This window comes from Cibotium barometz, chromosome 63 (assembly GCF_041138505.1).
Source record: "Cibotium barometz isolate CiBa-2024 chromosome 63, ASM4113850v1, whole genome shotgun sequence".
In the NCBI taxonomy this organism is placed as follows: domain Eukaryota; kingdom Viridiplantae; phylum Streptophyta; class Polypodiopsida; order Cyatheales; family Cibotiaceae; genus Cibotium; species Cibotium barometz.
Genome location: NC_141108.1, coordinates 16,760,331 through 16,780,285, shown reverse-complemented (window position 1 = coordinate 16,780,285; position 19,955 = coordinate 16,760,331). Strand labels below are relative to the sequence as shown.

General features: G+C 41.7%; 2 protein-coding genes and 1 long non-coding RNA gene across 3 annotated transcripts; 2 read left to right on the top strand and 1 right to left on the bottom strand.

Moving 5' to 3' along the window:
• Positions 1-1,857: 1,857 nt before the first annotated feature.
• On the top strand, positions 1,858-16,430 carry LOC147603770 (uncharacterized). The gene is made up of 5 exons (XM_086795888.1): positions 1,858-2,765; positions 2,923-3,605; positions 4,208-4,287; positions 6,325-6,411; positions 14,317-16,430. The coding sequence occupies exons 1-5, from the start codon at positions 2,395-2,397 to the stop codon at positions 14,557-14,559; spliced, it is 1,464 nt and encodes a 487-aa protein (XP_086652014.1). The 5' UTR covers positions 1,858-2,394; the 3' UTR covers positions 14,560-16,430.
• On the top strand, positions 14,878-16,430 carry LOC147603771 (uncharacterized). Its single transcript, XR_015265505.1, has 3 exons — positions 14,878-14,997; positions 15,783-15,878; positions 16,216-16,430. It is a non-coding gene; the product is annotated as an uncharacterized LOC147603771 (long non-coding RNA).
• A 1,776-nt stretch (positions 16,431-18,206) lies between these two features.
• On the bottom strand, positions 18,207-19,701 carry LOC147603769 (uncharacterized). Its single transcript, XM_086796175.1, has 3 exons — positions 19,401-19,701; positions 19,215-19,316; positions 18,207-19,105 (listed from the first exon to the last, which is right to left on the bottom strand). Exons 1-3 carry the CDS (start codon positions 19,590-19,592, stop codon positions 18,314-18,316), a joined length of 1,086 nt encoding a protein of 361 aa, XP_086652301.1. The 5' UTR covers positions 19,593-19,701; the 3' UTR covers positions 18,207-18,313.
• Between the last annotated feature and the right edge of the window lie 254 nt (positions 19,702-19,955).

Sequence of the window (19,955 nt, the reverse complement as noted above, 5' to 3'; positions counted from 1 at the left end):
CTTTCTCTTTCTCTACTATTACTTCTCCTCCTCAACCTTTATCGATGTTTCTATTGGTCCTCCTCCTCTTTCTATGCTTCCTTAATGGTGATAATTTGATAATAGTGGTAGATTTCTCACCGTGCTCATTCTATGCATATCTTGTACAAAGCATCTTCCATGCAAGGAAAAAAATAGGGGCTAATGTTCGCCAATTGGCTATTTTTGTGGGGTTTTTGCAAAAAAAGTTCGCTCGATATCTTGAAATATTTGCCCAAATTTTGGCCATTTTGATGGGTTTTAGAAAATATTTGCCCAATTTTGGACATTTTAGGGTATTTTTTATAAACATTCACCCCATTTTCTATAATTTTAGATTTATATAGGAGGAATAATCGTTAACCCACCTACACTAATATATTCATGGAGGCATCTTATTTTTTACCTTGCTTCCATGTGACTATGGGATGTACGGCACACATTACCATCGTCATGACCATTACAAACATATGTAATAACATGCGGTGAGAGAAATTTGTATCATGTTTTATTTGAAACAATACAGTGCTTTCAACATGTTTTATGATTAAAACACTTTACACAATGCAACATCTTGAAGTCACACTTGAAAATTAAGCCGGGAGTACACTAAGGTGGATAGAAGTAGATTAAGTTGATCATACTTGCGCAATGAAAGTAGAGAAAACATGATTAAGAATGTCAAGATAATGACAAGGCAAGAAGTTAGATTTAGCTCACTCATTTGCACTAGAATGGGGGTGCATTTAAATAGGTTGGAGTACATTATCATTAGCACCTTGCTTAATCCATTGCCTAATTTGGCCCTAATACAACTCCCATGCAACCCATTTAATTTCCTCCCTAGAATGAGGCTTTACATTAGGCTTAGAGGTACCTGGGTTAGTGGGGGTCTCATTAATATAAAATTTATCATTTGAGAGAGGAAAAAAGGTACATTGAGATGCACAAGAGCTTGTGTGTGTGTGTGTGTGTGTGTGTGTGTGTGTGTGTGTGCAGGTTTCCAATGTAAGGTCCCAAATCCTTTTATTGGTGGCTCCTCTCAAATACAAGGCGTTTAGGATATGGCGTCTAGCTAAATGTTGAGCTAAATGGGAGTGGAACATGCCTTTATATAGGAGCATGGGATAGTGCAAGAGGTTGGCCAACTTGCATATACATGCTTGATTTTGAAAAATGAAATACTTGAAACTGTTTATTTATTAATTATTAAAAGTGTCAATAAGATAGTTTATTAGAAATTCAAATCACATGTCTAGTCTCAGCAATATCTTCTCAACAGAGATTCTTGATGGAAAATATGTAAATAAATAGTCATGAACTTATAGCTCTAGCTCGAATGGTATGCTTCACAAAAATGACATATCAAACATTTATTACTTAAAAAGAGAAGGCTAGCTCTATCTTGCCATGCTTCACAATTCAATGTACCCGACCATCTAAAAGTAAGGGCAAGCTAAGGCAAAAACAAGAAACTTTGGTGGAATAAATTAAAAAAAAACAGGGGATATAGAGATTTTCTTTGCAACGCTAATGAATCAGCATACAATAGTGACAGAAGAAAACTTTGCAGATGAAGCAGGCTACCAAATGACGATTTTTTTGTTTTGAGTAAAACTGTCAGTGAACAATGAAGGGGCTTGTGTGAAACTGAGATTGTGAATGGGCTTGAGTGATAGTGAGCGTAAAGTAGAAAATTCAAATCTTCGCACTAGGGTAAAGTATAAAGTTCAAATTTGGGCAGTACCCTCTGAATGGACCTTTGATGCATCTCCCAAAGTGTGGAAAGGACCTATTACAAGGGCCCTGCTAAGTAGCGGCCGCCCATTGAACGCGCGTGTAGAAAGGGCGTGGGTCCTGGTTGCTTTCCTCGGTGAGGCTGCATGTACGCTCCTTCCATGCATGCAAAATGAACACGCTGGGCTTCACAGAGACGCTCTTTCTTTCACCCTGTCTAATAAGCTTGCCATGGCTGGGCTTCACAGAGATGCATTCTTTCTCCCTACCTGATAAGCTCACTTGTTGCTGTGTTCTCTGAAGAAGCTTTCCCTGTGTGAGTAGCAGGAGCTACCTCCACTGTATATAACCAAACCCCAAGGTGGGTTGTAGAATCATCATCAACACATCAGCAACACCATCATCATCATCATCATCAGCAGCAGCAGCAGCAGCGAAGGCGGATCCACATCATCAGCACATCACCATCACCGACATCATCATCATCACCGGCATCATCATCACCGGAATCATCATCGTCAGCATCACTATATCATCATCAGCATTGCCTTCATCATCTTTGTTGTCGTCGTCATCATCATCATCAGAGGAAAGAGTTTTAAAAACAACACGTTCACTCACTTCATTGCCCGAGAATCAATGGATTCAAGAAATAAAGAAGCAGCAGGTGAAAAAAAATATCCTGACGGTCCCTCTACTTCCAGCAGCAGTTCAGGTTTCAGCTATAAAGATTTCCGCCCTAGAAAGAAACAAGCTCGCAGAAGGCAAGATGCAGGTAGGCGGTACCAAAGGGGTCTTGTCTACGACTCCGAACTTGGGATCACGTGCCATTTTTGCAGGCAAAAGACAGTGCAAAAGCATGTCTTATGCAGACGGTGCGTCATTGCCTTCTGTCGTAGCTGTCTAAAAAACAGACATGGAGAAGACATTGACATCGAGATGGCGGATGATAATGACAGCTGGATCTGCCCAAAATGTAGAGGGGGATGCGGTGTGGGCTGCAAAAACTGGTATGTGTTTCAGCTGAAGAAATTGTAAATCAGTCAACAAAAAATTGGTATGTTTTTGTTCAAGAAATTGTTAATCAGTGATTGATCGCAACGGACGTGTACAAACAGGGCCTATGCATTCTTGTAGTGCTTAAACAATGCTCTTTTTACCATGCAGCTGCAATTGTGGACCTTGCAGAAAAAAACAGAATCTCCAACCACCCAAAATATCATTTGCTGAACTCCGCGCACGAGGTTTTGATAATGTGCATGACTTTCTGGTGCATCTACAAACAGGGGAATCTCCAGAAAGCATCTCTGCAAGGAAAGTGGGTAAGCGATGGTGCCTTTCTCTTGGAGAGAGGTTGGCAAGTAATGAGGTACGTGGACGAACACGTGTGGATGCATGCAAGGGCTCTGGGATGGCACGGAACACCGCAAAAAGCAGTCACAATGTTGGTGGTGATGTGGAAACCAAGGTGCCCATAAGGAAGATGAAAGAAGAATCACAAAACTTTGATGATGTGAGGACTGATGGACAAGGTGCATTTTATACCCATAGAGAGCAATCAAACGAAACTTCCAAGATAGATGATGCAAAGAAAACACAGGGCAGTGAATGTGACGGAAAGGTACCAGAAACGAAGTGTGATTCATTCCCTGCATTTTTACGTCCAAGAGAAGCTTTTCAGGATAAGCTGCAGGCCAGGCTTGCAGAGCCGTTCGATTCTGCAGAACTGAAAGATCTGTGGGAAAAGATTAGATGCCGCAAACCTGTTTGTCGGACCCTTGAAACACGTCTCGGGACATCCAGCTTCCCAACAAAAGAAGCAGGCTCTTCTTACATCGACCACCATTCAGGTCTGTAAAGATGTCTAAGAAACGCTGTTGAGTTTCATAGTTTGGAGATTTGTGATTGTGTTTTGCTAAAGTGTAGAAGGGTTTATTGAGATTCAGGACAGAACTCAGCACACAATTTGCAAGCCTTGCAGTCTTAAACAAACTCCTTGTTTATTAGAACATTGCACTACTGGTACAGTACACATATTTCAGGATAACTAACTCCGTGATCTAAGTTTTTAGAAATTGGCATTCCTTCAGGAAAGTTGAGACATCAGAATAGAAATGGTTGTAGCTTCCCTCTTATGTGCAGATGCCATGAGGAAGTAGTGTGATCCTAGTGGGAGTGGAGAAGAGGTGCTGCTTTTGCATTTGCTGGCGAATAGGTCTAGGCTTGTCTTCCATTGACTTGTTGCCAAATGGATTTTAATGCCAGGAAGCTGAGGAAACAATAATGCCAACCTTTTCAAAGGTTAAGATTCAAAATGCATTGGCATGCACACACCTGCACACATGTACCATGCTTGCAAACACACATTGGTGCGTGTTAAAGGAAAGCACATATGCACTTAATTTGGTGCCGATTGCACTTAGGTTTTTTGTATTTGTACATTGTTTTGCAGACCTGGCTTTCAAGCTCACATCAACAACCTCACGAGAAGAGAAGCTCAAACTTTTGCGTGGTTTCTTTTTTTGGCTGGAGGTAAATGGGATGCTTTTTTACTTAGTAAGCCAGTATTTGATCTCTTTGAAGGTTAAATAAAGTATGGTTTGTGCATTGCGGTTCTTGTTTCATAGATCTATGGAATTTGGGAAGATCTTATTACTGAATGACAGTATGTTCTACTATTTATGATTGTTTATAGAAGTAAGCCAATAGATGAGTAACATGCTTTACTATGTCATATATGGCTTGAATGTGGACGTGTGGTGGAGATAACAGGGCTAAATTTTGAGATCACTTCCCCTTCCTCTTCCCTACCCCACACCACCACAAAAAGAAAAGATTCTTCCATTGATAGAAGAAAGCTACATTTGACAAAAGGTACGTTTGAGAAAGAAAAATATAACACCAATTGGTGTCCCACTTTCCCATTGAGCTGGCCAGTCTTCCCATCATGGCCATCCAGGTCCCCACCACAAGACACTTATGAGCTGTTATCCAAAGGAAGAACGAAACCTTGGGGGGGGGGAGATGGAAGGGTTGTGGGGAACTACTCCAGATGCATTACTAGAATTCTGCAGGTATGAGGCCTGTCATGCCCTAAGCTAACAAGTGCTGGGTGTGGAAATTTGTGGCCTCACTGATGAAGCTGGATCAACATCCAAGGGGCACCGACTAGGGGTAGCAGGGATGGGGTGGGCGTGTTGAAGGGTCTCTCCAGTATCACTTCCTCAGGTTCCACTTTAATCTCATTGAGCTGTCCAAAGTTGCCAAGAAGGATTTGCGGCTATGATTAGAGGGCAAAGCTTAGGATGCCCGGTGCAGCCGTGAAAGCATAGTTGTCGAACATTAAAACGCAAACATGATGGCCTTCACAAAATTGTATGACACCATAAAAGCATGAAAATGCAAACAGATAAAATTGTACGAAAATGCCAAATAAGAATATTACCTTTGAAAGTACAAGTTTTGGAAGCTCACATACAAGTGCAGGAGAAAGACGGAAGAGAAAAAGAATGTAATCCTAAATCGTGCTGCAGTCATAGCTGCTCACATTTTTTGCAAGTTTAGGGAAAAACAACAGGTTGAAAGTGATGGCTGCACGCTTACTTAATCTCAGGGCTAATTTTCTGCTAGTATGTAAATGGCTTGCCAGCAGGCATTTGTAAATATTTAGGCAAAGTTGATGAAGGCTTTCATGCTGTTGTGTTTTAATATGCCAAACATTATTAATTTTTGGCCATTTAAATGGGTTTGTTCTGTAACCGTGCATGAAAGCCTATCATGAATCTGTGGCAGGCTTTTTCCCTATTTGGTTAGAGACAAAAGCAGCAGAGTTTTGCTTTGACCTATTTAGTTAGACATAGTCTGACTAAATATCTGTATTTATTCACAGGCAAAGGCATAGAGCGCAGCATTTTGCTTCTATAAGGGCTCACTTTATCCCAGAAGAGAAGTTCAAGGATGGGATGAGGTTGGTATGCTCTTTGGATCACACTTGATTAGGAGCTATGAGTATGCCATGATCATGTTGGTTTAAGTTGAGGTCACTTGCAGAAAATCTTATCTACCCTAAGAGATGTTCCTATATGTCAGGGTATCAGGTAGCAGCCTTGCCACAATCACTATAAGATGTTCCCCAATCATGGGGAGAGCTCTCATCAGCATTATTGAGCTTCAGATGTAGATATGCTTGAACTCTTTTGTCTCTAGTTCCCATTCTTAATTCTTCTGCCCCACATCCTAGTCTTCCTGGATTTACCATTAGCAGCATCATGTGCTGCATGCCTAAGTGGCTCTGCTCTACTATCACAACTTAATTATGTTCAGTATTTAGTGGAGAAAATTTTGGTCACTATTTTTCCTGCTATGAGGTCTGTGAGATTTGTTTCATCGCTCAACCAGTTGCTGTATTGCTTTGGATCAGTACTGCAATTGTGTGTTCAAAAGTGTCTTTGTGCATAGGATTCTCTTCAAAATAGAAGACTTTTACTATTTGCTTCTAGATAGCTTAAATTGCTCACTTCTTTGATATGCTTTGAGGCTTACAAAATTGTTTATGTTGACCTTGTGCAGCATGCAAGCACAGCAGGTGCATTCAAACCATGGAAAGGGAATGAAAAGGACGAGGAATGCCTTGAGATAGATGGTCCTGATTGTGAGGTGTGGAAATCACGCTCTTTGAACTCTTACTTGTTCGTTGTTTCATTTCTAGCATGAAGCAAGATGGAGATTCAAAAAGTTTATAAAGGATTCAAAGGGTCTATTTAGAGTTTGTACATAACAAGTACCATTGGCAAAAATGTAAAATTTCATGGATCTAGACATGGCTATTTCACGTGCACCTGCTGTCTTGGGTTGCCATGTCGACATAATGCTACATTCTTTACACTCATAGGGAGCAACTCTGAATAGGAAATTGGCCTGGGCCCAATGAGTCTACCAAGTAATTGCCTCACCTTCGATGAGGCAACTAGCTAACAGTACATTATCCACTTTTGACTTTCTACCCGGAGCAAAATAAGCTTCAAACTACTAATTCCAAGAAGACAAAGCAGCGGGGTCGAGTTTACTATTATACTTATTGAAATTCATCTTCTCGTGAAGATGAGTTGAGGAAGTTGTCGGAATTGCCCTCGCATTCAGAGCTACAAGGAATTGTTGCTCATGTTCCACATGTGGTCTTTGGTCTTCTTGTGTTGCTGTTGTCAAAAGTGCGTAGCGGAAAGCGTGAGACATAGGCACAGAGAGAGAGAAAACGAATCTGCATAATGATGAAGAAGCAATGATACAAACAGTCCTGTGCAAGGGGTGGTCCCTGTAAGTGAGGGCATGATGAGAAACTCCCCTGAGGGAGGACTCGGGCCTGGAAGCCTCTGTGTCAAGGTGAGTACAAATGAGAAGCAGGCAAGCCTTATATAGCCCCAAAATAAGCTGGCCGAATTGCTCGAGAAAAGACTTACGACTAGCTAAAATAAACATGTGAAAAATGGGTGGCCAACCCTACAACCAAGGGCCCTGAGAGTAGAGGGAGAAATATGGTGCTGCTCGGGATAAATCTGGGCACTCCTGATACACAACTTGGGCATACTACCAGGAGATGAATAATGCTAATACCCCCTCTCACATCCTGGGAGAGAAACCGGTCCAAGGAGCTGGAAAAGCAAACCTCCAAAGCAAGTCGAGAAGTCGATCTGCTCTCGCCTCTGCCACGTACTCCAAGAAACTGCTCCCAATCCAAAAGTTCAGCAAAATCCAAAAATGAACCACCTATCTCCAACCCAATCTGTATCACACCAGTCCACACAATGTGCTCTCTCTTCAGCCCAAGAAAGGATGTCGTCTGACTCTACCTCCAAGAAAAAATCTTCTCCTTAGAGAACACTGCCAAACTGTCTCCCTGTTGGCACTCCCTCTAGACACCCTAGAGGCCCACAATGTCTACATTAGCCCTGGTATTCAAGCCTCCAACTCTGAGCTTGTTGAGCACCGATCTCCAAATACAAGGTTTTCGGATCTCCATGTATCCCTCGGTCCAAGAATGCCTCTCTGTCCTGCTAACACTCCAAGTGGAAGAAACATACCTCCAGCACTGTAGCTGACAACCCTGTCGGCACCTGACCTTTAAAACCTGTATCCATAACTCGTCGTCGCGTGATGGGACTACTACGATCTTTTTCGTGAACACATTTGGGAAAATTTGTGGTGGTGTTCCTGGATGATATTTTGATTTATAGTCGTACTCTTGAGGATCATGTCAGACACCTCACGATTGTCTTAGCTATTTTAAGACAGAATCGACTATATGCTAAGTTAAGTAAATGTGAGTTCTTTATGACCGACATCATTTACTTGGGACACAAGATCACTAGAGATGGATTGAGCATTGACTATGACCGAGTTCAGAAGGTTTTGGACTGGCCTATACCGCGAACAGTGAAACAACTTCGTTCTTTTCTCGGTTTTGTAGTTTTTCTTCGGAAATTTGTACGGGAGTACTCTCAGTTCACACTACCGATGACCGACTTATTGAAAGGTCGTGGACGTAAGTCAAATCAGCCTATCACTTGGAATAACGATTTGGATATAGTTTTCAGACTTTTGAAAGATAAAGTCAAGGAAGCACCTATCTTAGCATTGCCTGATCCTAGTCGGCCTTATGTTCTTGAAACTGATGCCAGTGAGAGTGAGCTGTATTTGCACCTTGAGTGTTCAACCCAACATACACTTTATTGTCTTCAGATCCTTGCCAAGATGCCAATCAACATCAAAGCTCCCTAAACCATCAACATCCAGCTTCTCACCCCCTATTTGTGACTTTATCACATCATTAACCCCCAAGGCACCCTCTCCTAGACCCATGTTAGCACCTCGTGTGTCTCCTTATTGGGAACCTCAAATGCTCCAATCTGGCACTCGTCCAACTTCAGCACGAAGGAGACCTTGGAACCTATAAAACACGGAAATCGAACAAAATGAGCACAGACCTAATGCGTGCAAGGTTACGAAACCTACTTACATCCAGAAGGCAACCCATAGAACAATATCATTGCCTTTTGTAGCTTTCGCATTTCAATAAAAATGTTGTTGAACTCATTGAATCTGAATGAAACATTACCATCGGCAATCTTCTTCTTTCCCCATGCTGCAATGGAAAGTGTATCATTGATGGGGTAGTAATCCCCATGCTGCAATTTTCAAGATGGTAGACCGGTTGCTTTTGAAAGTAAAAAGCTAGACGACACTCAATCTCATTGGCCAACCCTTGAGAAGGAGCTTTATGCTGTGATTCATGCTCTCAAGGTTTGGAGACATTATTTATATGGCTCCAAGTTTGTGGTATTGACTGATCATCAGTCAATCAAGTATGTGTGTGATGCGGATGATTTGAGAGGAAGGAAAGCTCGTTGGGCAGAGTTAATGCAAGATTTTGATTTTGAGATCCGTTATCGGAAAGGGTCCATGAATAGTATTGCAGATGCGCTTAGTCGGATTAGAGAGGTGAATACTTTGTCGTTCACCGAGATTTCTACTGACTTATTTCAGTCATTGAGAGGGCTTTGCAGGACTGATAGTTATTTTGGTCCATTTTGGCAGAAGATCCAGGACGGGAGCTCATTGATTGAAAGAATGATTATCAAAATATCCCCCCCATCTTTCTTGATGTAGAGGGTGCTTTCAGTTGGACTGTTGGTGAACCCCTGGCTAGTCAAAAATGCATCAATCTTTGCATACCAGGCACGCGGTGCTTGTTTTAAGCCATACAAAGCTTTCCTCAACTTGCACACCTTGTGCTCTTGACCAGAGATAGCCAAACCAAGAGGTTGTATCACATAAACCTCTTCCTCAAGATCACCATTCAAAAAGGCTGTTTTTATGTCCAACTGATGTACAAACCAGCCATAATGTGCAGCCATAGCAACAACAACACGGATGGTGGTCATCCGAGAAGTGGGGGCAAAAGTTTCTTCATAATCTATGCCCTTTTTCTGAGCATAGCCCTTAGCAACCAGCCTTGCTTTGTACCTGTCAATGGTACCATCTGGTTTGCGTTTAACCTTATAAACCCACTTTGTACCAATTGCCTTCTTGCCAGGAGGCAAATCCACCAAATCCCATGTATGATTCTTAACAATAGAATCCAATTCAGCTTGCATGGCCTGCATCCAATGCTGATTTTCACTTGCATCTTCAAAACTCTCAGGTTCCTCTTCATCCATAATAGAACTCACCCAAGTTGACTCGGAAAAGTGAGAGCTTTCAGCCTCACGTGTACTCCTACGTGTCCTACCTGGTAATGGAGCAGCAAGTCTACTCTCTTGAAGAGTCTGTATAGCCCAACGAGGAATGGTTCTAGCTTCTTGCAAAGCTGTCCTCTCTTGTACAACAATATCCTCTTCTGCTTGCTGTATGTCAGGCTCAGCCTGGGGCTGATTTAAAGCATCAAACACACGAGGTGGTGGCTGCAAATTCTGAAATTCAGCCGGTATATCAGCTGTGGTTCCTATGCCAATGGGTATCAACCCTTCAAATACATCAAAAGACTCCTGAGGTTGCTGAAATTTAAATTCAGCAATGGGTTGTGCTGAATTCTCTGCAAAAACAACATCTCTGCTCACAAAAATCCTGCGTGTGACAGGATTATAGAGACGGTACCCTTTACTTTGACTGCTGTAGCCAACAAATATGCACTTTATGGCTTTATCATCAAGCTTCCCACGAAGCTCCTGTGGTACATGTGCATAAGCCAAGCAACCAAACACACGAAAATAATCAACACTAGGTTTCCGATCAAACCAAGCTTCATAGGGTGTAACAGATCTGAGTGCCTTTGTAGGGCACCTGTTCAACACATGAGTGGCACACATAAGAGCTTCCACCCAAAACTTATGTGGCAATCCCTTTGCTTTCAGCATACACCTGGCCATCTCCATGAGTGACCTATTCTTTCGTTCGGCCACACCATTCTGCTAAGGTGTATATGGTGTAGTACACTGGTGTACTATGCCCTTCTCTAAACAAAAAGCATCAAATACTTTAGATAAGTATTCCCCCCCTCTGTCAGTTCTGAGAGTCTGCACTTTTTGTCCTGTTGCATTTTCAACCATGTTGACATAATGTCGGAAATGCATAAAGACATCAGATTTGTTCTTCAAAGCATACACCCAGGCATATCTGGAAAAGTCATCAATAAAAGTAACAAAATACCAATGACCTCCCAAGGATTGTGTCCTCATTGGACCACATACATCACTGTGAATGAGCTGCAATTTGCGGACAGCTCTAACAACTCTATCCTTTTTGAAAGCCTGACGATGCATCTTTCCCAAAATACATCCCTCACACACATGTCTGGGAGGAGTCTCTAAATTAGGTAGGGCATCTACCATTTTCAGCTTCTGAAGTGCCATGAGACTGCCATAATTTACATGCCCAAACCTGGCATGCCACAACTCTGCATCCTGCATAGCAGATGTAGAGGTAGAAACAACACATGCACTGTGCCTCTCATAAGGATCAAGACGGTACAAACCGCGACATAAGGTCCCTGTAGCAACCAAAGCAAAGTCACTTTCCCTGTCACGGACCATACATTTAGTATCCTCAAAGGAAACGACCAGCACTGCTTTTTGCACCAGAACAGTGCCCGAGACACACAGAAAGCAGTCGCCCAGGTCTGTAGAAGGAGGGCGACCTGTTTTTCAGCACCAGAAGCAGGCGACCAGCACAATAGAGGTGTGTCTTCACGACGAAAGTGCTTCACCAGCAGTAGGGAAGGCGGGAGCAGGAACAACAACCTGCTCTGATACCAATTGTGAGTAAGAGACGGTGTGGAGCACGCGAACAAACAGAAGCAAAACGTGTGGAGGCAAGGAGCAAAACGATGGAGCTCAAAATATGAAGATAAGTTTGTTACAAAACTTAGGGCATATAATAACCCTAACTGGTGCCCGTTTCACATAACGGTAAGTTGGGCGCCTTATTGGGCGCGGGGAAAAAACCTCACTTAAAGTGAGTAAAAAGTGCCCGGCCGGTCCTAATACATTGGCCACTGCCCATAATAATGTCAGGACATTATTTCTAACAAAATGGGGAGTGCTTTCGGTGTTACAATAAGAACCACACAAGCAAAATTTTTCTCCCTTTTTTGCTTGGTTGAATTTCTTCACCAAAACTCAAAGCTTTGATACCATTGTAACATGCGGAAGCTTATAGACGAGCATTATACTTTGATAAATAACTTCCAGCCCTTTGTTCTTGATGAAGTATAGCACAATGTAATGAGAATAAGAGTGCAGAGAGAGAGAGAAGAGAGACAATACACAATGTTGGGTCCCAAAGGGCCCCCACCACGTATGGTGTATTTGCTTTATTGAATGAGTAGAATGACACTGCTGGCTGTAAATAACCAGGACTAAACTGACTTGGAGACCTTCACTTGGTTGAGATGACTTTCATCCTGAGGATTACCCTTGATCTTCACCTTCAGCACCTTTTTCCCTTTTTAGGTGTGTGGATTTGATAGGTGTAGTCTTTCCACAACCCAACAATCCAAGACCCCCTTTTTGGTGTTATTAGTACCATAAAATGGATTCACACAAAAAACCTTTTTGCCGTAAACTTAATGACTCTAGGGTGGCTGTTTGGGCACCCGACCATAGGTCTAACAAGCATCCGGCGACCCTTTACATCATTTACGTATTGCAAGTGGGTTGCATCATTATGTGCCGGACTTGCACATGGTATAGCATGCAACCGGTATGATTGTGTAGCACACACCAAGGTTTTCTTTATACCTTGAGTTTAAGCAATCCACTTTAATATTTGAACGAGGAGATAGAGCTGTAGATAGAGAAGATGGAGAGTTGACACTGATTGTGTCCCAACTACCCACTGAATGGCCCCCTCCTGCAAGTAGAGTATTTACTTTTATTACTTAGGAGAAGTTCTTTACAATGCAGATTTTACCAAGAAACTAACTTGACGACAATGGACTGTGGAATGCCAAATGCAAGGACGAGGTAGACCAAAGGTCAGCTGAACCATCAAGTGGTCTGTAGACAAAGCCACTTCAAAAGCCAATATACACACCCAGATCTGCTGAGGGAATGTGGGACGGATGGCTGAATGTTGAAGATGACTTCTGGGTGCCTTGGACTGTAGCGAGGTGCTCTGCTGAAGATATGTATGCATGAGTTAGAAGACTGAATTTTTGCTCACTATTATGTTGAAAAGAGTTGCCTTTTTTCAAATTTTTTAGTAAGCAAGGTGGAGGAAAGGAAAGAGATAGGCCAAACCCTAAGATTTTTTTAATTTTTATTTTTTTCCTTGAGTAGGTCTTTTGTAGCAACTTTAGTGCCCACCCGAAAGTGGCTTGGTCTCTTTCCCGAAGGCGGAACAATTATGGCCTCCCTCTTCTCGGTCAAAAACCCACATTGCTAGGCTAAAAACCCATTGCCTGCCAAACCTTAAGATTCAGCTAAGCTATCCTTAAAATCTTCACTAATTAACTCCTAATGAACTTTAAATCCACCATAATCCTATGCACAGCCATGGCTGTGATACCATGTAAAATTTCATGGATCTAGGCATGGTTATGGTGGATCAAAATACCCTCTAAGCAATTCCTTTTGGCAAAACAAGAGACAAGATTAAGCAAATTGAACCAATTAATCCACACCAATATTTAGGCTCTCATTGCTAATCAAAGCTCCATACAAATGATCGACAAATACAATATGATATAGCTCCAATGAGCTCTCAAAAACACCACACAATGATGCCATCTTATATGCCATAGTTGTGGCCCAAAAACCATCTAAATGACAACCACTTGTTTTGGATCTTCTAGACTCATATATCACCTTTTACATTTGATCAAACAAATCAACCTTTGTACCAAGAACCATCCAACGTGGGAGAACCCTTGCCTCCCCAACGAGGAGAACACACCTCCCCTCGATTCATAAATGCCAAATTCACAACTCATTGATGAACTCTCTCCACCAACACCAATTGACACAGACCGAATAGTTCAACAAAAAAGAATGACGTTTCTTCAGTTACAAACCTATGTCAAAATATGTTTTATTGTTGGAAACATTGGGCATATGAACTGCTGTTATCCCAGGCTCCTACCACAGGAATGTATCATGTGCTGACCGCTTGGGATCTGACCCGATAACATTTAAAAACAGTTTATATATACAGACAAACAGTATCACCAATATCACCAATCCACTGTAAGACATGGAGAGAAGCTGTGGGTTCTTGGATGCCGATAAGTTGTGAGGTAGTTCTTGATGGTCAACTTAATTCTTACAAATATAGCCTATTTTTTAATACCCTTTGCACACAGGGTTTTCTTAGTGTGTGCATGCACGCGTGCGCACACGCAGACATATATAGATATAGGGATCCTAAGGGCACGGGTGTTTGTCAACACTGACTTTTGATTTCATGGTAGGGGTAGAAAGAATTCTAATCGTGTAGCAGACTAAATGCCTTTGTATAGTATATCCTGGTATTTACAATTTGTTCTGCTGTGATTGCGTACTGATGTGGCAGGTTCTTGGAGTGCTTTTAACTGTGGATGAGGATCAGAAGACATCAAACACTACATATGATGGGGAAGATCAAGAGAACGCAAAGCCAAAGATAAGAAGGGATTTTGTGGGAACCTCATCCTCGTCAACAAAGTTTCTTTTTGATTGGAACCAAGAGGATATCAAGCCAAAGCTAAAAGAAGACTCTGTCAGGGCTTCATCCTTCAACCCAAGCAAACGTGCGAAGGAAGAGCATGACCATTAAAGATGCTTATTAGAGCTTGCTAATTATAAGCCTCCCCAGTAGAATCTTCTGAAGATAAGTATTCCAGGTCCCTTTTTGCAAGATCTATAAATGGGCCTTGTCCTTTTAATATGTTTATATTAAAAGGACAAGGCCTCCCCAGTAGAATCTTCTGAAGATAAGTATTCCAGGTCCCTTTTTGCAAGATCTATAAATGGGCCTTGTCCTTTTAATATGTTTATATATAAATGGGCCTTGTCCTTTTAATATGTTTATATGATGGAGATTGTCCTACCTGACTGGATGGGTGTATTCCAGAGTATTTGTGTATTCTATGCTAAAGTATTGTGCCCTATACTAGATGGAAGGGCCTTTTGGATTACCACCAAAGGATGATGACTTTGTTTCCAAGTGTATGAAGCATATATCTCAATGCCCCTTCACCAGCAAAATTTTTGTGTATGTAAAATTGTAAATTCCACACTTTATGATATAGACTTTTGATTCCTCTTTGCCTTTGACAAGCATGAGTATATGAACATTGGAAGGATGATACTATCATGGTGCGCAATTGACTCTGGAAATTATACTGTTTTGAACCTGTTAACTGATACTTTCCTACTGCTTGTGTATGTGCGTGTGCGTGCGCACGCGTGTGTGAGAGAGATTATAACCAGAAACCATCTCAACCTACCCATCTACATAGGTGCACAAATATGTAATATATGAAAAAGTTTCCATGTTTATGATCCTTGTTACGTGAGTCTAGAGCAACATGATGAAAAAGAAGCACAACATTTGCATAAAGTAGAGATCATCACTTATGCTACGTTGGCTCCAAGCTGTTCTATCAATCTGACTTTTGTGGGCATTCAATGGGCCAGCAATTCAATGTCTAGAGAGCGCAGTGTTGCTGTGTTATTTTGGTTCCGTGATGGGTAGCAAATTGCAATTGCACCCTTGGTTGGCTTCTTGTTGCCTCACGACAACTCTCCTAATACCAGAATTGTGTGGAATATTCCTCTTTTCCCTTCTTCATTGTCCACCTTGAAACAAGCAGAACCAAGAGCAACCTACACTAGTGCCTTAGAGAGTGATTGAACTTTCTCATCAATGGCATTGACTTTTGGTATTTTCAAAGTGTAACTAACACATATTCTGCACAGGATGGCTGCTCTTTGTCCTTATTTAACACAACTGAATCACTCTTTTCTTTATCTCTAATTTTCTCCCCTTTTTTGCAGGTTTTAGGCGGGAGGATGGATCCTATGCAGCCCAAAGTAAACTCCTCTGTGGATGATCAACGGAGCCTTTTGCAGCTCGGGGGTTCAAACACTCAGGTTAGGGCCCAATATGATAATTTAGCTCCTGGGCTAGGTTCCCAATTAATATTAGTTCCAGTAAATGGCCACTTGGAGTGCTGAAGAGGCACCCTGACATTTCTACGCACTTGGAGCGCCCCTTTCTGTCCTTTGGTGTGGTCAGCATCTTTTTGCACGACCAGTAAAATGTGCATGTGCCCTCGACCCACCCCCCCCCCCCCCCCCCCCCCCCTGCTGGTCTCTTTCCTTTTCTTTTTTCTTTTTTTTTTTGCAGTCACTATCACTTTGGGATGGATGTAATGTAATCTTGCAGTTTTGGTTAATACTAGATCTTGCTAATGGGTGGTTGAAACAGCATTACATCAGAAGTTTGGTGGGCTGCTTGTGTGCAACTTCAAGCCACCATGGTTTTTGTGGCAATCTTTCTAGATAATGTGTAGCAATCTATATGGATCCCATGGGAAAAGAAAAGAACAGGGATTGCTTTTTCTGTTTGTGAGCTTTATTGAACTTGTTTGATGAGGGTAAGTATGTACCAACATTTTGAGATTATGGCATTTTGCTCTTGCATTGAAGTCTTATTGTCTCTTTTTATGCCCCTTTGGAAGCCACATTGGCATTTGCATAATTGAGAACTTAAAGAATTGACTATGTCCATTATTATATTGTAACAATTTAGTGGTAGCCATAATTTCTTCATTCATGCCGCAAAGAAGTTTATTGAGAATTTGTAAATTCTGATTTTGTCAGGAGTAGGATTGCTTAAGTTATATACTCAATTTTACTTTCCTGGTATTTTAAAATTTGCTAATCACTCTCAGATACTGGGTCTCAATTCGGACTGTAGGGTGCAACTCATCTGCATGAAGTCTGAAGCTGGAATCGCTAGTAATCAATGTTCTCAGCCACATGGTGATGAATCCGTTCCTGGACCTTGTACACACTGCTCATCAAAGGCTTATCTTTATTCCAAGATTTTGCTATTTGAATGTGTAGATCTATCAGAAATAAAGAACAGGGCAAAATCAAGAGTGATCAAAATGATTGTGAAGGGAGATTGAGATTGAATAAGTTGCGGCTTTAAAATTTGTCAAATATGATGGCCAAATTTAGGATCCTTCAAATCTTGCATTTGGTTGGAAACCGTAAACCATGTAAATTGTGTTGTTGCCAGTTATTATTATGAGACACGAGCAGGCCAAGAGCAACATATCAAAGCAAGTTGGAGTATTGCACACAACTTGCAGAGAGAGGAAAATTCAAAAAGATAATATCAAAATGAATAACGTGAACAGTCTTTTAACCATGCAGCAATAGCTCAAGAGAGGTATCACTACATATGAAAAGAATGCTTGCTAATGCCTACATGTTGCAGCCGCTATGTTGGTACCATTCAGACTTCCTACGCTAGAAACGATTGCTCTTGCTGTCGCAAATTTATTAAATATCAAACCTTGTAATGCCAGTTAGAATAGTTCATAGGAGCATTGAAACTTCATCCGTGTAGTGAAATCCACAGTAGCTAAGGTAACAATTTTTTGGTGATAAAAGGTTACATATTGTACACCTTAATATCCTTAAGTGTTTTTAAGCTCAAGGGACCTTAAAGTTTCTACAAGTGTTGGGACAGTGGGGGTTAGGGGGGTTCGTTATGCCAAGGTAGAAGCTAGGTTAAGTGTAAACAATGGACACAGAATACGAGAAAAAACCATCTATACAAAATTCTACATAAATTCTGGTGTGAAAGGTTTTCTTCTAAAAAAAATTTGGTTGGAATTAGAAAGTACAACAATGCATGTTCATGCGTGCCACCACTTGAAACACTCATGCATGCCACCACATTTTACAGAATTTAAGACACATCCCCTAAAACATGAACTGCTTTATTTGCCAAAGGAAAAGTTACATTTCACGTGGAATTAAGTGTGATACAACTGCACTCATCAAGTTGGAGATTGCATATGGTATTAACCATAAAATGTAGTATGAACCTCATGTAAATGATCAACATAGTGCAATTAGACATAGTTGGAGAAGGCTTACAATCCTCAAAACAAAACAAGATGTAATTAGACAGATGGTAAGGCTTACAACCCTCAAGATGTAATTAGACACAGACTTGAACGCTGCCTACAAAAAAGGTACATGCTTATATGTTATTAGCATAGACAACTGGGCATCCAAAGAGTGGAGCAAGCAAGAATTTGAACCAGTCTCACCTGACAAGGTCAATGCCTTCACCACTCAGCTATACCCTGTGGACAATATACTTTATTTAAAGTACTGTGGTAACTCCTTTGATGCACATGCACATCTTTCAAGCAATGCTAACAAATAGCCACAATTTCATTGATTACTTTTACTTGAGGCAGTATATGAAGTGATTACAGAGATTGTATTGTGAAAATGGCACTCAAGTTGCGAGCTCAAACGCTATAATTAACAGAATCTTTCTACCTTTGCTTTGCAAGCCACTTATCAAGAAGGATTTGCCTGGGTTTGGGCTTAAAATTTTTCTTGCCATCCCTTGGGCACATCCAACGACTTGTTACTCCACCAATCCTCTTTCGTGCTTGCTCTGACAAATTAGGATGTAAGACTTTCTCCGACCCTTCAAGAATAGGGTTAGGGTTAATGATTTGCTCTTCAAATATGGGATTTATGGTTTTCTGCAACCCTGGCAAAGCTGCCTGCTTGAACAGTTCTGATCCTCTACTGCCATCTATGTGATGATCTTCTACGATGTTCTCCTTGCCATCTGCTTCTCCAGTTTCTATGATGATGGTGGAAGCATTTTGTCTTGAAGATGGAAGCACAGAGGAAGCAATTTGCAGGGCCAGAATGCGACAGCTATTATGGCTATGGGTTTCATGGGGGTCAATGAAACAGTTTCCATTGCTTTGAGTACGGTTTTTAAGGGGGTCAATGTGGCAGTTTGCATGGCTTTGGCTATGGCTTGCATAGGGGCCAGTGTGAGAATCCCCACCATTCTTGTGGCTTCTTGGCGCCAATGCAGGGTTCTGTGCCGAGGAAGCTAGGTGTAGAGATGAAGAGAGAAGTAGAGGTTTTGCTGAGTCAGAATCCTGAACTAAGGCCTCTCTTTGCAAGGCCTCGAAATGCCCATTCTCCTGCAGAGGTTCGCACTTTTGAACTAGGGTTTCCTTGCGTGAGGCCTTGCCCAGTGACTCATCCTCCAGAGCTTCACAGATGATTTTTCCCTGTGAGGCCTCCAAATTCAAATCGTCCTGCAAAGCTCCAAATTAGGGTTAGGGTTAGGGCTAGGTGTCTGCGATTAGATTAAGGGTTTATCCATGTAAATTTTCATAAGGAAGCAGTGCATTGGGAACCTTGTACCTGTGTTGTATCGATAAAAACTTCACATCCAGAACTGCAGTGATGACGATAACAATGGCATAACTCCGTGCAATCCAAGCTCAACGATTCCGATCCCTCAAGCTGCAGATATTCAAGGCTCAAATTAGCGTTAATTTAAATTACGAAAACGTGAAGCACTGCTTTCCGTCTTCAGGGCTCGTCTACCTGGCTGTCCTCTGATAAAAACGAAGGGAATGCGGAAGGGCTTGGAAGGGAAGAAAAGCCATGGGAACTGCAACAAGTAAGGCTGAGAGAGAGATCTAATGAGTCATCTTGGCCAGGTTCGAGAGAAATGCAGGTGGGCGATGGTGAATCTGCGAGGGTGTTGGGCGGAGGGTGGGAGAGATGGCGCTGCATTGTTGTCCCTGTGGGTTGTGGCCTTCAGAAGGAAGAACACAAATGCTGTAATCAACTCAAAATTTGAATGTTCCCGCTCAAATTAGTGATTAGTTGCCAACCCAATTGCAAGAAGAGTCGTCCACCATGTGGATGGACCAAATTAATGAGGAATGCATAAGTTGTATGGAGTGTTCAGGACACCATAGTTTTCACATAAATCCTCTTCACCATGAATCTAAGACTAAATTATAATTTATTTATTTATTTTATTTGAGAGTGCGTATTGAATTTAGATGAGTCGCTTAAGATTTGGGCTAAGTCCTCTCTTTTTTTTAATGTGAGAGTGGGTATTGAATTTAGATGCGTCGCGTAGATTTGGGC